The sequence below is a fragment of the Notolabrus celidotus genome, chromosome 11, assembly GCF_009762535.1.
Source record: "Notolabrus celidotus isolate fNotCel1 chromosome 11, fNotCel1.pri, whole genome shotgun sequence".
In the NCBI taxonomy this organism is placed as follows: Eukaryota; Metazoa; Chordata; class Actinopteri; order Labriformes; family Labridae; genus Notolabrus; species Notolabrus celidotus.
Window position 1 is genome coordinate 23908564 of NC_048282.1, and position 15655 is coordinate 23924218.

General features: G+C 39.6%; 1 protein-coding gene across 1 annotated transcript in view; it reads left to right on the forward strand.

The window, feature by feature from the left end:
* slc12a5b (solute carrier family 12 member 5b) overlaps positions 1-15655 on the forward strand; it is a 51911-nt gene that overhangs the window by 25769 nt on the left and 10487 nt on the right. The window contains exons 2-11 of the mRNA XM_034696604.1: positions 3572-3675; positions 3849-3989; positions 5972-6118; positions 8089-8143; positions 8244-8374; positions 9840-10087; positions 10162-10373; positions 10479-10649; positions 15020-15118; positions 15247-15304. Coding sequence (XP_034552495.1) covers positions 3572-3675; positions 3849-3989; positions 5972-6118; positions 8089-8143; positions 8244-8374; positions 9840-10087; positions 10162-10373; positions 10479-10649; positions 15020-15118; positions 15247-15304 — 1366 coding nt within the window. The remainder of the gene's footprint in view (positions 1-3571; positions 3676-3848; positions 3990-5971; positions 6119-8088; positions 8144-8243; positions 8375-9839; positions 10088-10161; positions 10374-10478; positions 10650-15019; positions 15119-15246; positions 15305-15655) is intronic.

Here is a 15655-nt window from a genome sequence, read left to right on the forward strand (position 1 = left end):
TAAGTTTTGTTGATATGTCGCTGTGAGTTTATAGGCAGGTTGGGATTTTTTTGTGCACGTAATGATTAAAGGTTCTCACACTTGCTAGTTGGCACCAGAATCACCAGTGAGCCCTTATCTGGGCACCATATTTCATATTCAAAGCTAGGTGGCACTCTTCCTGTTGAGTTTCAGATATGGGTGTAAGAGGCTTTTCTGTGCGTCCTGATGCCCTTAATATGCATGTCTGAAATCATGCACGTAGCTCAAAAAACCTCTCTTGGGAGGGGCATTTTACCCTCTTTTTCAACCCTTTAGGGGGCGCTATGGAGCACATTTTTTTATTTCTTTGACAAGAGCCCCAAAATATATATATATATAGGATAAACGGCCAATGCATGTGGCTGATTTCGTGAGATTTTGGCAAGACAATGTGCGTTTGATGCACCACCTGAAAGTCTGCCACGCCCACAATTTAAGTGTGAATGATATGCCTTTAACAATTTTGAATCTTCAATGTGTCTGTCTAGTACAAAATGTGCGTGGTTTGGACTTGATCGGAGAAAAGGCCTTGGGCAAGATGTCTTAAATACGTACCCTTGCAAATCAGGTGAAAAACTGGCGAGAAAAAAAAGATGGCTGACTTCCTGTTGGGATTTTACCATGATGTCAAGAGGCTTTTTTGTAGGTCTTGGCATGATACATGAGCAAAATAATTTTCATGCATATATGTTGAACCATGTTGAGGGGCTGACCTTTTAAAATTTACAAATTCAAGGGGGCGCTATTTAGCCATTTTTAGGGATTTTTTTCACGGGGCCACAAAAATATCTAAATTTTCACTAAGCAAACCTATTGACTTTGATTACCCACGGACTCTGCGATCTCATGTTTAGCGTGTGAAATAAATTGTTACATATTTGTATTATTGTAGAGGGGGATGAAAGGGTAGTGGTTCTAGTGCTGGTAACGTGAGCCACATTGCCCATATTGACATTGCTTCCTCAGAGACTCTGTGATCCCATGTTTAGTCGTGTTAAATACGTTGTTCTCAATTTTGACCTTATTGCTGAGTTTTTTCTTACCTTCAGATTAGTTGGCTTGTCTGAATTCAAATTTCTGTTTAAATATCCTTAGTGGTACCACCTATTGTTGTACCATTTTTCTTTCTGACATAACATCACTCAGAAATGTTATGCCTTTTATTGACAGCATATGTTTCAATAATTCATCAATGTTTAACAACTTTCAACACACAGCAGGCAAACACAAGCATTCAAGCCTGCACACGTGCACACACACACACACACACACACACATATTTTGAAAAACTGGTTGAATCGCAATTTTTTAAAAGCTGATTTCACTGTAAGCCGAGAGCTGAAATGAGCTTTAAATGCAGATTTAAAAATCATGCTGGATTACAGAATACTCAGGTGGTTGGCTTCAACATCATCTAAACTACAAACATGAGTAGATAATAATTAAATAAAACTGCTGTGAGTTTAAATGTCACTAGACAACCCTCTTCTGAAAAGGAAACAAAGAGTTTAACAGTATCTGCTGCACAGCCAGAGAAAAATAGAGAATTCCCATCATTCAATTTACATCACTAATGAAACAGGTATTGATAGAAAGCTGACAAAATCTCTCATCCTTTAAACATCTTAAAGTCGACCTTATATTGAAAAGCTTTCTAATCCAATTTGAAAAGGCGAAAGGCTTCTTTAGCAGAGCAGTCAGTTGTTCAGAGGATTATGTGTTGCGTGAGGGCAGTTCAGCTGCTATTCGACTCCTTTTTAGTCTAAAGATTACTGTATAATACTGCTGCAGCCTTGGGACCTGAAAGAAAAAAAGCTTGATTGTGTAGCACAAACTGATCAGGTGCTGCAGAATGTCCCTAAATGTCACTCTTTCTACTAATACTTCTACTTATTCCCTGAACGAAATGATTTTCATGGTAATTTTCAGTTTTTCATTGAAAGGAGAAGCTGTCCATACAATCCTTCCCAGAATGCATTGTTTTCAGGAGCGTGGTACTCTTTTAATGGGGAAGAGGATGTCAACAATTGTGCCATAGGGGTCAGGATTGTCTGAATGTCCCAAAATATGAAGATTAATAGAAGGCTGTCTATGTGGATTACAGAGGACATTGCAGACTTAATCCTATAAGAGAGGGTGACATCAAAACTAATACGGCTGCTTTAAGTGGTTTTAAAAAAATGCAATAAAGCTCTGGTTTGCAAGTCATCATGTCCTCTTTGACATAGATCAATAATACTGGAGAGTTAAAGCTTATCTGATCAACATTTTTCAGTGTGTGTTTTCTGAATGTTCTTTTTTTTTATTTGTTGATTTTGTTTTGCTTTCTGTTGGGAAAAAAACTGCAAAGCTGAACACTGTTTGTCACCTGCATTAAATAACAGAAGAAGAAGAATGCTAACTGCATCAAATAGCAAAAGAAGGAAATGTTAGTGCCAGCTGCTGAAATTAAAGACTGTCTGTGGCAGTAAAATACAAACATGCACTCCACGCTGCTGTCTCATGGAAACTCTGATGTTAAGGTTGAAACGGGAACATAATTATTCCAGTGCCTGTTTCCAGCAGCCCCTCTCCACGGTACTGGTTCATGCTACTGTTATACAAACTGACTGTTAACGGGATGGGTGTCCCGTTGAGTGTTTACTTTTAGTGTCTCCACCAAGTGGCAGCCTCTAGTTTTAAGATAAAAAGTTAATGCGAAAGTGTTAAAAACTACAGTACCTCGAGCGTCCGCTTGATGCTGGCTGCAGAAGTACCAGATGCCACATACACACCCATTCAAAAGAGCTGGTATCAACAGCAAAAATAAACATGTTTACAGCCTGGTTCAAAAATGTTAATGGCCTGATCTGCACACATGTTTGAAGACACAAGTTTTTCTTCATAAAGCGCATGGCTGACCTGACTGACAGGCACGCACACTGTAGCTGTTAGTGAGGAAGCTTAAGGCCTGCCTCAACTCAACCTCTTTGCCTGCAGTTAGGTCGACCAAAAGTTAGGTTGAGTCAGCATTTCCAATATATTTCAACCTCGGACGATGAGCCTCAAAACTCAGCTTCAGAACCTAATGGTTGACGTCCCGGAGACTATGTCCATCTATTATACACGATGATGTACAAACAGCAACATTTAACTGTGAGGGATACATTTTGCTGTTAATAGTAGGCTGGAACACACTTACACATGTGCAGGACAAAGTTAGCCAAGCTGGAAGAAGTACCACTTTGTCCACCCGGGTTGCCAAAATTGACGCAAACAGACAGGGGCTTTAAAGCAGTTTTGTGTCTTTTGGAGGATTCAGATTAATGATCGAAAGTAAAATATGAGGAAACAATTCAACTTCTCAAATCATGCATTTGCCCATAAAGTCAGAATTTTGCTTTGATCTACAAAAGTCTTTTCATTTCTTAAATCTCCCACGTTGGACAAGATCAACAATCAGAGTTCATTTCTGTCTAGTTATTTTTTATTAGAGTTTTAAAAAAGCCTTTTTAGCTGTGTGTGAGGAGGATTAAGCTCTAAATCTGCTGCCTGGTGTTTTCTGTTTCAGGTGATGGGAACCCCAAAGAGAGCAGTCCTTTCATCAACAGCAGTGCAGCCAGTGACGCAGAGAAGAGCCAGCAGTATGACGGCAAGAACATGGCTCTGTTTGAGGTGAAGACAGCTTCCAACTCTTATTTTATAACACACTGAGATGTGGAACAGATTCTGCAGCTGTTAAACACGTTTATATTCAGACCATTGAAGTTCATGGCAACAGTTTCCTGTCATCATTAGATTTCCAGATCAGATATGACTCAGACTGTTTCTGTTTGTTTTTCCTGCAGGAGGAGATGGATACCAGTCCCATGGTTTCCTCTCTGCTCAGCAGTCTGGCAAACTACTCCAACCTGCCAACCGGCAGCAAAGAGCACGAAGAGGCCGAGAACAATGAAGAGGGGGCGCGTCCGTCTAAAAAACCTGTAAAGGTAGGGTAATGCAGGGCAGTGGCATGTCCAGAGGGGTGTCCAAGGGTGGCACTGGCACCCCTTGAAATCCAATTGGCCACCCCAGGGGCCACCCATAGACTGTATAAAATATGGACGCAGTATCCGTGACGTCACCCATCTGTTTCTGAATGCTGTTTTGAAGCCAATCGGCTGCAGCAGCCATATTGCTTCTGTCGAGCCAGTGTGACGTAAAGAGGCGGGCTTTGAGCCTCCTAGCCAACAGCTGCAGTGTTCCCACAGGCAGCTGTGCCTCTCATTGGAAGACTAGTAATCTCAATATCTTCGAAATTGCCGCGTTAGAAAAAAATTCACCCCCCTCACAGTGAGATGACATCGAGAATTTAGCTATTCAGACTACACTTGCCTTTTGTACCAGGCTGTAAACATGTTTATTTCTGCTGTAAAGATCGTCTTTTTCCCATTCATGTGTATGTGACTTCCGGTACTTCCGGAGCCAGCCTCAAGCGGATCCTCGATGAACTGCAGCTTTTAACACTTCCGCATTGACTCATATTTTTAGACCGGAGGTTGCCGCTTGGGGCCACCCCAAAATCCTAAACTATGATTGTCTGTTTGCCTTATCAGAGGTGGGGTTTCTGTTAAAATCTATAACTTTGGATGAGTTAAAAGGCTGACAGTAGATTTCTTTATTAGTGCCCTCAAATGTGACTTTCAAAAAACATCTTTTGTAAGTCCTCAAACATGTATGCCACCTTGTAATGTTTTATTTTTTAAGTCAAAGGGAATATAACAACTGTTTAAAGGTGACATATCGTGCTTTTTTCATCAAAATATATTGGTCTAAGAGGTCCCCAAAACATGTCTTTAAAGTTATTCTCAAAAAAACACATTGAAATCAGATTTTGACTTGCCTGAAAAACACTCTTCTTCAGCCCTCCTCAGAACAGTCTGTTTTCTCTCTGACCACGCCCCCTCAGGAAGTGGATGTGGCCTTGGCTCTCCAGCACGTTGATCTAATGTTTACATGTTGGCTGAATATACAAGGCTGCTCACAGACCCACGTTACTTCAACCCTCTGAATTTGATCCAAAATCTGATCCTGACGGAGAGGCGCCTGTAGCAGGACCTTTCTGAAGGATTGGTCACAGATTTAGTGTTTCTTGTTGTTTTATTTGTCAGTATGTCCACGTGGTTCTTGGTACACAGCTACAGCTACGAACATGTAGCTATGTGGCTATGCTAACTAGCGCTAGCACTTTTCCATGAAAAATAAAATCATCCACTAGATCTTCAAATCTGCAGACGTGGGGAGTAAAACTGACCTTTGTGTTTATTAAGACAGCCTACAACTAGCATGCCTCCCTTAAGCTCCTTGTTACCACACATGTGTGCAGGTAATGAAAAACGGAGCTGAGTTGTATTTTATACAGTCTATGGGCTGAACAAGCTCCAAGCTCTGACTTCCGTGACAGACCGGATATTGTTGTGACGTAACAAAAACACGGAAATCTGAAACGGCTCGTTTCAGCACACATTTACAGAAAGGTGTAGAAATCAAAACGGGGGCAAAATTAATTTTTTTCTTTTTCGGGGGGGTTTGTAGACATGCCAGGGAAACATATTTCAGGTAGAGAACCATTAAAAAGTCGATTTTGCATGATATGTCACCTTTAATACTTTAATGAAAGTAGGTTGTGATGACTGAAAGGGTAAATGTTATTTATTTGTAAATGCCCTGGCCACCCCTGCCTATGCGAGAGCCTCAGTTGGGCCACCCCGGTCAAAAAGTTCTGGACACGCCCCTGATGCAGGGATCCACATGAGATTCAGACATCTAAGAGCAACATTTGAATGTGTTCTTTTATTACTTAGATTTTTTTTTTTTTTAAGAGTAAATTGTATGAAGAAAAGCACAAGATTTTAGGAAACAGGACAACAAAGTGAAAAAAGTAAAATACACTCATTCTAACATGATCACTGTCCTTATTTGGGGTTTTCAGGCTCCACAGCTCGGCACTCTGATGGGCGTCTACCTCCCGTGTATCCAGAACATTTTTGGGGTGATCCTCTTCCTGCGGATGACGTGGATGGTCGGGATCGGAGGCGTCTTTGGCTCCTTCATCATCGTTTTCATGTGTTGCTCCACAGTGAGTGAAACTGCAGACGTTTCTGTCATCATATATCTGTTGTGCAACAAAAACTGTGGTCAACAAAACAGATGCTGCTTAAAATGGTCTTGTTAAATTTATTTTAACAGCTGCACATATCTGTCGCCCCAAGTGGTTTCGTTAGCACACACAGTGAACAGAGTTTGTGACTAATCTATAAAACAGAATATATGCACATTGCACAGATGCTGAAGGTGACAACCACCACCCCCATCACCTTCTTTTTTTTTTTTGCACACACACACATCTGTTTGCTGCTCAGTCTGCCAGTTTTAACTAAGAGGGACGTCTGCTCCCACATCACTTTAAATCTCATCCATCATGAAGACAGCTAACTGCTGTGTAAACATAATCACAGCTAATGAATTTTAACAATGATTTATGGATTTTGTTAAAAATGGCAATGATCTATCCTTCAGGTTGCAGAGTTTCTTTCCATGGCCTGAGTTGTGGTTGGGAAAAAAAATGCATTTAATCAGGGATTACGTAAAAACTGTCAAATTGAAAGTCCCAAAACTAATTGTAATTATGCTAAATGAAAAAGTCTTGATTAATTTGTTACATCTTACTTCAGTTCATCCCCACGTGTGATTCAAAACAGGCTCTTTATGTAGGACTGCCGTGCATCCCAACAATACTATCCTTCATACTGCTTTCATTTTGACTTTGTGAATGTTGAAAGCCCTCAGAATAAAGTCAATCATTATGTTTCCGACTGACCCAAGATAGTGCTCTATATAAAAAAGGATTTTATTGACCTTCATGAATATCTGATTATCCACCAAGACCTGTAGTCAATCAGCCCCAGTTTATGCGGATCCTTTAGACAGAATGACTTCCACAGGGTTTTTATTGCACATAGCAAACAGCACCACAATATAAAATGCAATCATCACAGACAGCTCTGTATTCAAATGTCCAACAATGTGACTTTAAATGTTCCTGTTGTCAGCACTTGATCAGAAACAGTTGAGTCAAATTTCACTGTGGCAGAGGTAAAAATATATAGATATTCCTTTTTTTCCCTTCACTTGTGTGGTTTCTTGAGATGTAAATCAGGGGTTCCCAAACTTTTGAGTTTGCAAACCCCAAAATATAGGTGCCAAAGACTCGGGACCCCCACTGTCCCTCAAAGGGATTTAATGTGGCTTCATTTAGCTGGTCTGCAGACAATGACCCTACCTATATGAGCATGTGGCTCTGTTTCCTGTGCTGTTATGAATTAACCTACTGCTACTCATGCTTTTGATAATTAACTGTTCACTAATCATAAACTTAGGAGTCATCTGGCAAAAAGAAAGGCAGAAGACTCATTACATTTTCTACTTTCATGGTTTTATTTCAAGCTTATCGACTATTTTGGTCGGTATTTTTTACTAAAATGGATAAAATGTACTATTTTTAGATGACTTTTGTCATTCAACTTTTTGTATTGCATTTTTTCAGTATTACTGAAATGAATACAACTGCTAATACAAAACCAACAGAGCAAAAATAAATAGAAAAAAATACAATAATAATAATAATAATAATAATAATAATAATAATAATAATAATAATAATAATAAAGATTTTTAGATATCTTAAAAGAAACATTCTGGAAGACATCTCACGACCCCCCATTTGTGTCTTGCGGCCCCTAGGGTGTCCTGACCCACACTTTGGGAACCCCTGCTGTGGAGCATTTTGATTTTGTACCTCTCCCTTCACAGATTAGTTTAATAAAGAAGAAAGTCAGTTAGTCAAATGAACAGAGAAAAGAAGAAAAACATTTTGTGAGTTTAATCAGGCTACTTAAAAAATTAATTCATTAATAATTACAATATTCTTTTGAGGATAAAGCCTTTGAAAAACGCTGAAATGATAAATCCTCGCCGTCAGCCATGTTTAATTTGGCGTGCCCACCTTTTGCCTCTCATCCTCTGCTTTGTCACCCTGCTCTGTTTCAGACCATGCTCACAGCCATCTCCATGAGCGCCATCGCAACAAACGGAGTTGTACCGGGTGAGTGGAAATCGGTGGTGGTTTATTATTTTTTATATCATTGTTTTGTGAATAACAGCTCTGACTCCTCTGTGCGTGTGTTTGTGTGTGTGACTCACAGCTGGAGGTTCATATTACATGATCTCCCGGTCCCTCGGGCCTGAATTTGGTGGAGCAGTTGGAATCTGTTTCTACTTGGGCACCACTTTTGCAGGTGCCATGTACATTCTTGGCTGTATTGAAATTCTGCTTGTAAGTAGCTTTTATTATTAAATTACTCACCTAATGATTGTTTGAATTATCATCTTTTCCTCTCTTAGTGTTCTATGTATATTAACCTTTTTCACCCTACACATTTTTACTTCATAGGAGAAAGCACAAGGGTGTGCTTTTTAAAGCTACATATTGATGTTTTTTTTTTCATTATAAATACAATTTTAAAGGGTTTGAAGTAGTTGTATGAAGAATGTGTTAAAAGTATATCACCCACGGTGATAAACTAATCATCTCTGCTCCTTTTTGAAAAACCAACACAAGTCAGACCCAAATGCCTAAGATCTTTTGAAGAAGAAAAAATCAAAATCAAACTCAAATCGTTGTAATTTTGACTCAGGAAATATGACACATAAAATTAATGCAATTTATAGGGAGAAATTCCCAAAATAGATTAAATATATTATTTGATATTACTATTAGGAGGGATTTCAACAAGGATTTGGTTCTAGGTAGTCGACTTCAAGCATAAAAGATTTTACTACGAGCATGTGTAACCAACAGTGGTGGACAAAGTACACAGCTTCATTACTTAATTCGAAGTATAGATACTCCAGGTCAAATATTACTCCAATACAAGTGAAAGTTGCTCTGTCAGATTATTACTTGAGTTAAAGTCCTGAAGTACTTGCTTTTAAAAAATACTTCAGTATTCAAAGTAGTCCTTAAAATATCTCAAAACATATTTTTATACACTCATAACCCTAACCCTGAAGATATGAACATGGGTGCTCAGGTAGAGAATTATAGCCATCATTACCACCTCTAAATGAACTGCCTGATCTGAGTGAAATCTGCTCTGTGTTTGCACCACGTTCAACCGTGGAGTCATATGACATACAGGTACGGCTAAACCACTGAGACAAACAGAACTACATAAACACATTTTACTGTCTTAGGGATCAGATTTCAGAAAAGAGAAGGAAATTCATGAGCTGACATCAAAGCAAAAGTAGTGAGTAACTAGAGCACTGATAGAAATGTAGTGGAGTAAAAGTACAATAATTGTCTAAAAGGTCATTTAATTTCAGTGTAAAGACCTTATGATTGATGACTTTATTAATGTATGACATTAACAAGGACAAATTTCATGCACACATATCTGGTGATTTTGCTGCTTAGATCAACTGAAAGAAGGCAGCGAATGTCACTCTGCTCACAAAAGTGAAACACGCTGATCATGAAAACTGTTCCCCTGTGGTTCATCTCACAGGTCTTCCTTTATTAACAGTATTTTATGCATAGATTGAAAACTTGCCCTGGGTAATTTCAGTTCTTTTAGGGTTTATAACATCACAGAGTTTAGAAATCCTGCATCCTAAATCTGTTCACTTTTTGATTTTAGGTCAGTTTTGGATGACCAAACTTCTCCACCATACTCCACCACACCTCTCCACATTCTCCAACCTCTACATCCAATCCCCACATATTTCCATCCTGTCAGATTTATATTGTTCCCCAGATGGCTATCTTTAAGATTGAGGGTCTTGAGGGGGCCGAAGCAGAGGCGGCTCTCCTCAACAACATGCGTGTATATGGCACCATCGTACTGAGCTTTATGGCGCTGGTGGTGTTCGTCGGGGTCAAGTACGTGAACAAGCTGGCGCTGGTTTTCCTCGCCTGTGTCATCCTTTCCATCTTGGCTGTTTATGCCGGAGTAATCAAGACTGCTCTCGACCCCCCGGTGTTCCCGTAAGTGACTCCTTCATCGAGTGAAAGTCTTGGTGATGGTGCAAGTTTATGACGTTTGTTGTTCTTCTTTGCAGCGTCTGCATCCTCGGAAATCGTACTCTTCTCTCTAAAGGATACGACATCTGTGCGAAGGTCATCGAAATAGACAATGACACTGTCACCACCAAACTGTGGAGGTCCTTCTGTGACTCTGACAGCCTCAACGCCACATGTGACGATTACTTCACCAACAACAACGTCACAGAGATTCAGGGTATCCCAGGGGTCACAAGTGGCATCCTGGCAGGTAACACTCACCTTATCAATATGAATTGAAACACCCCCCAAGACTCCATCCACTTCACACACCTATTAACACACACACCTATTTTAATCCCCTTCTGCCTTTCAGAGAATCTGTTTGGTAACTACCTGGAAAAAGGGATGTTTTTGGAGAAACGTGGGCTGTCATCTGACGCAGATCCAGACAGTCCCCCCACAACAGGCTCCAACCGTTATGTCCTGGCTGACATCACAAGCTTCTTCACCCTGCTAGTTGGGATTTACTTCCCATCAGTCACAGGTTAGCACACAACACCATTCAAGAGATGTCTGAAGAGGTCCACAACATGGGCTGTCATTACCAAAAGTATGTTTAAAGCTGCTCTGTAGCCTGTTGCACTAGCTGTATTAGAAAAAATTAGGAAGTGAAATTATAACTCGGTTATATTTCATGCATCCCAAAATGTTTTTAGTTGCACAAAAGATAAGTTACAAAATAACTCAAAATAATAATTTATTTTTGCCTGAATTATACTCACTTATGGTAAACAGTAGTTTTTGGGATAGCACCACACACAATACGCAACCACACCAAACCCCCTTAACCCTCCTGTTATGCTCGTTTCTTAGGAACAGCAATAATGTTTACTGGGTCAACTTGACCCGGGGCATATTTAATGAAACAAAAGTGTCAGAACCCCAAAAATCCCAATGCATTTTTTTTAAAATCTCATCATAAACTCCATTACTAACCATTTAAATCAATATTTAGTGCAATGGTGTTCTTTAATTCTCAAAGATCATGGTTCAATGAGGATAACTCAATCAGTTTAAATGTGGGTGTTCGTGATTGGGGTGAAATATGTCAAACAGTAGCAAAGAAAAAAATTGTGTTTGACACTTCTGACCCCTTTTAGCCTCCACTTTGACTGCCGGGTTAAGTTGACCCATGAACAGTATCTATGTAATATAAACATACAGGGGGGGTTGCAAATATATTAAATGAACCATTTTTATTTTATATGTTGTTTATGCTGATTAAGCCAAGCAGAAGAAGTTTCATACCAAAAAAATGCGCTATTTTGATTTTTTTTTTTTTTTTTTTTAACTTTGAAATGGGTCATTCTGACCCGGAACATAACAGGAGGGTTAATGTAAGTATGTGTCAATGTGTTCTGGGGTCAGGATAGCACCGATGTTTGTAATTTTAGTTCTTGGGTTGCATTCTGTTCTCTTGTTTGAAAAACGAAAGATAAAAGTTTGGTCACAACGAAAGATATTCTTCAATCAATCAATCAATCAATCTTTATTTGTATAGCGCCAAATCACAACAAACGTTATCTCAAGACGCTTTTACAAACATAGGAGGTCTAGACCAAGGTTATTATAGTTTTGCATTTTTCATTAGTTTTTATTTTTATTTCGTTTTGACTTTTTGTTTTCAATTTCAGTTTAGTTTTAATTAGTTTTTGAAGCGGGTTTGCTAGTTTAGTTTAGTTTCTATTTTTTGAAAATGCTTAGTTTTAGTTTAGTTTTTATTAGTTTCAGTATTAGTTTTAGTCTTTTTTGCCTGTGTGCCTGGCCGGGGGTTAGCTTCTGTTTCAGGGTAAGGGGCCTGGCCGCTCTCTCTTGCCTTGACAAGGTATGCTAGGTTAGCCGTCTTGTGTGAGCTTTTCAAATGGACTTTAAGATTAGTGGGATTTTCCCCCTTGAGAAACATATTTTCAACATATTTTATCACCTTCCATTGCAAGGCACTTACTCCTATCAGAGACAGTCATATTCAAAGTAATCCCAAATGGGGCTCTGCCGCTTTCTCCTGACTTTCGCTGCCATTAACGCTCTGCAGGCAAAGTGTGGACGTGTGCCTGCTTGTGCGAATGAGCCAAATGAAGTGAAACTGGCAGAAAACAAACAAAAAATTCATATCCTAAAAAATAGGGAATACTGGTGGATACTCTGTAGGATAGTACTCTCCCTGGGGTGTCGGTCAGAACACACTGGACAGGAGACAGGCGGGAGCTTTAACCGTTTAGTGAATATTCTCCTTGTACAGCACAACAGTTCAGCAGACCCAATGAGGCCACAGAGGAATAGGTATGAGTGTGGTCGGAAACACATCAAATAAATACACAAACATAAGGGTGATGGTCACAATATGGACACTTAGGCTAGCATTACTGACCCTCTATAGTGTTAAATAATATGGTGACTCACTGATACATCTTTAACAATAAAATAAGCAATAAACAATAATCATTGATACAGAGATAATGATTCAGATGCTACCACTACAAGTATACTAATAATCATATCACTCTAATACCACTGCCACCAATTAACCATTAACACTTATAATGATAAATGAACAGAACAGGATCATATGGGTGATTCATAATATGAGATGACGCATGCCCTCATGGCGTCTATTTTCTCTCTCGGGAGTTTTAACACACGTGAATGCTTATGGACAGGAAAAGTCAGTTCTCCGTCTCATTATACTTACTTGTTGGGCATTCACACAGGAACGGTTATAAACAGGGCAGGTAGTCGGAGCGAGAGAGTTCGTCTCAATTTAATCCCCCTGCAGTTCTGCCTCGCTGTGAGTGCGCGCGCCCGTCAGCTGCAGGCTCCGTTCGGCGCGCTCCCGCGCAGATGCAGAGAGCAGAGAGCAGAGAGCAGAGCAGAGACGTCCACCCGATCAGTCTCTGACTTTATCACATATCCACTCAAAATACTGAGTTTAAGACGAAAACTAAAGACATGTTCTCTATCATTTTAGTTTATTTTAGTTAGTTTTGTAAACTCACAATACAGTTTCAGTTAGTTTTCGTTTTTTTTGTGAAGCCTCGTTTTTATTTTTATTTCAGTTAACGGAAATGTTTTTTCACCTCTCGTTTTCGTTATTTCGTTAGTTTTCGTTAACTATAATAACCTTGGTCTAGACCACTCTATGTCAAATTATGAACAGAGACCCAACTTCAAGACAGGGTAAGACTCAGTCTGACCCCACCTTAATCCATCATGAGCATTGCACATCGCAGTATTTAGCTAGTTACAGTGGTGAGGAAAAACTTCCTTTTAACAGGCAGAAACCTCAGGCAGAACCAGACTCATGTTAGACAGCCATCATGCCTCGACCGAGTTGAGTCTGGTTCTTCATAGCTAAGTGGTCAATCCCAGTAAGAAAGAAAGTCAATGCTCACAGTAATCTTTGATCTATCTTTGATAGCTGACAGCTTGTGTCATTTTACCAAATAAGTGGGTAAAACAGGGAAAAAAAAGAACTATTAACTGCGCATGGTATGTAAGTGAAGCATGGACCTACAACAACAGCCTATTCCACTGTTTTGCTTTTTAGGTTAAAGAAAATATCATGGTAAACAAAAAGCAAAAAAATAAACAAAAAATATCCATTATAAAACAATCCCTACCCTGTCACTGCCAGTGATGACGTGAAATAATTTCCCCAGTCCCATTAAAGACCTAGTTGTAAATCTGAAAGAGAGAGATGATGAAGCTGCATCTGAATCATGGTTTTAAAGGTTGTGTTCAGAGTTCAGAAAGGGTCCCCAAATTTCAATAAACTGTGCATTTGAATGTTGGAGTGAGAATCTTATTTTCTCTAGCTTTAAGCAAGCCATAACTTCTGCCAACCATTGTGCATGCGTGGGCGGGGTAGCGTCTCTCCATCTGAGCAGCACGGCACGCCTGGCCAGAAGGGAAGCAAAGGTCAGGGTCTGCTGTTTTTGTGCCGATAACTGTACCACTCCTCCAGTGACTCCAAACACGGCAAGAAGAGGATTGGGTTTCAATTTAACATTAATTATCTTGGATACAGTTTGAAATACCTTGGTGCAGCATTTATTAAGACTAGGGCATTGCCAGTACATATGAACAAGTGATGCTTCTGCATTCTTGCATTTGTCACAGTACGGGTTGATGTCGGGATAGAAACAAGACAGTTTAGCTTTAGAGCTATGAGCTCTGTGTACCACCTTAAACTGGATTAGGCAATGACGAGCACAGAGAGAAGTTGTGTTATCACGCTTAAGTATAGAGCCCCTAGTGTCTTCAGATAAAGACAGGCCCAAGTCTTCCTCCCATGATCTTTTAAGTATGTCTGTAGTGTCCCGCTTTAGGTCTGCCACCATGCTATACTGCACTGAGATGAGTCTTTTCCGAAATGGATTCAGGGACAGGATCGAGTCAGTGGTTTTTAAGATGCCTAATTACTAGTTACTTAAACCTTTAACATCAACTTTGCAGCCAACGTCCTAAAGAACCTACACAGATTTAATATATGCAATTTCTTCTACAGAGATGAGTGTATTCTGGTTTCTCTCTGATCAAAATCTCTCAGTCACATCCCGCTCTATCAGCTTTGGCTTTTACCAAGACCTTCCTGCAACAATCCCTCAAAGATTAGCATATCATTCTGGACTCACTCAAACTTTTACTACTAAACCTGTAGGATTTGTTACATTTTCAGGCAGAGGTCAGCATTAAAAAATCCCTGTCATGCTAACATTCCAGAAATCTGTTGTAACATTTTCAGTATTCAGGCCAAGGTGCATTTTGTCAAAGGTGGCATAGCACAAGATGTGGAGTATACATTAATGTATATGCAAACCAAAGCTCCTGATCATTTTGTCTGTGCTCCTCTCTCAGGTATCATGGCCGGCTCAAACCGCTCTGGAGACCTGCGTGATGCTCAGAAGTCGATTCCCATCGGTACGATTGCAGCCATCACAACCACCTCGACTGTGTGTATCCTTTAGCAGGATGGAACAGACAACTAGTGGGATCTTATAAAGCTGCTTAAAGACGTATTAATGAAGTTATGATGTTTGGATCAGGTGTTATCAACTGTATGTGTCTTAACAGCTCTTCCATAGACATATCCTGTGTGGTGTTGTTTGGTGCCTGTATAGAGGGAGTCGTCCTACGAGACAAGTAAGTCTCATGTGTAAAAATTTGTGAATTTCACACAACTTATTTTATTTGTCTGTGTTTCTGAGTAGAATGTTTATTTTAAATCAAAGACTGAATTGATAACCTGTCAGAAAAAACACTGAATAAAAGATAGGATGAATTTATTTATATCCCACAGGAAATTCACAAGTTGACTAACAGCTTTAACTCTTCCCCCAAAACATTAATGTCTAAAATCAATAAAAACTGTTTACTGTACATACTTTTGAAATGGTATAGCATCACGCAGGGCTAATATTAGATTTAAGAGGTTGTATTGCATCAATTACAAGAAGGAATAGGACTCAGCCAATGGTCACATTTCAAGTCACA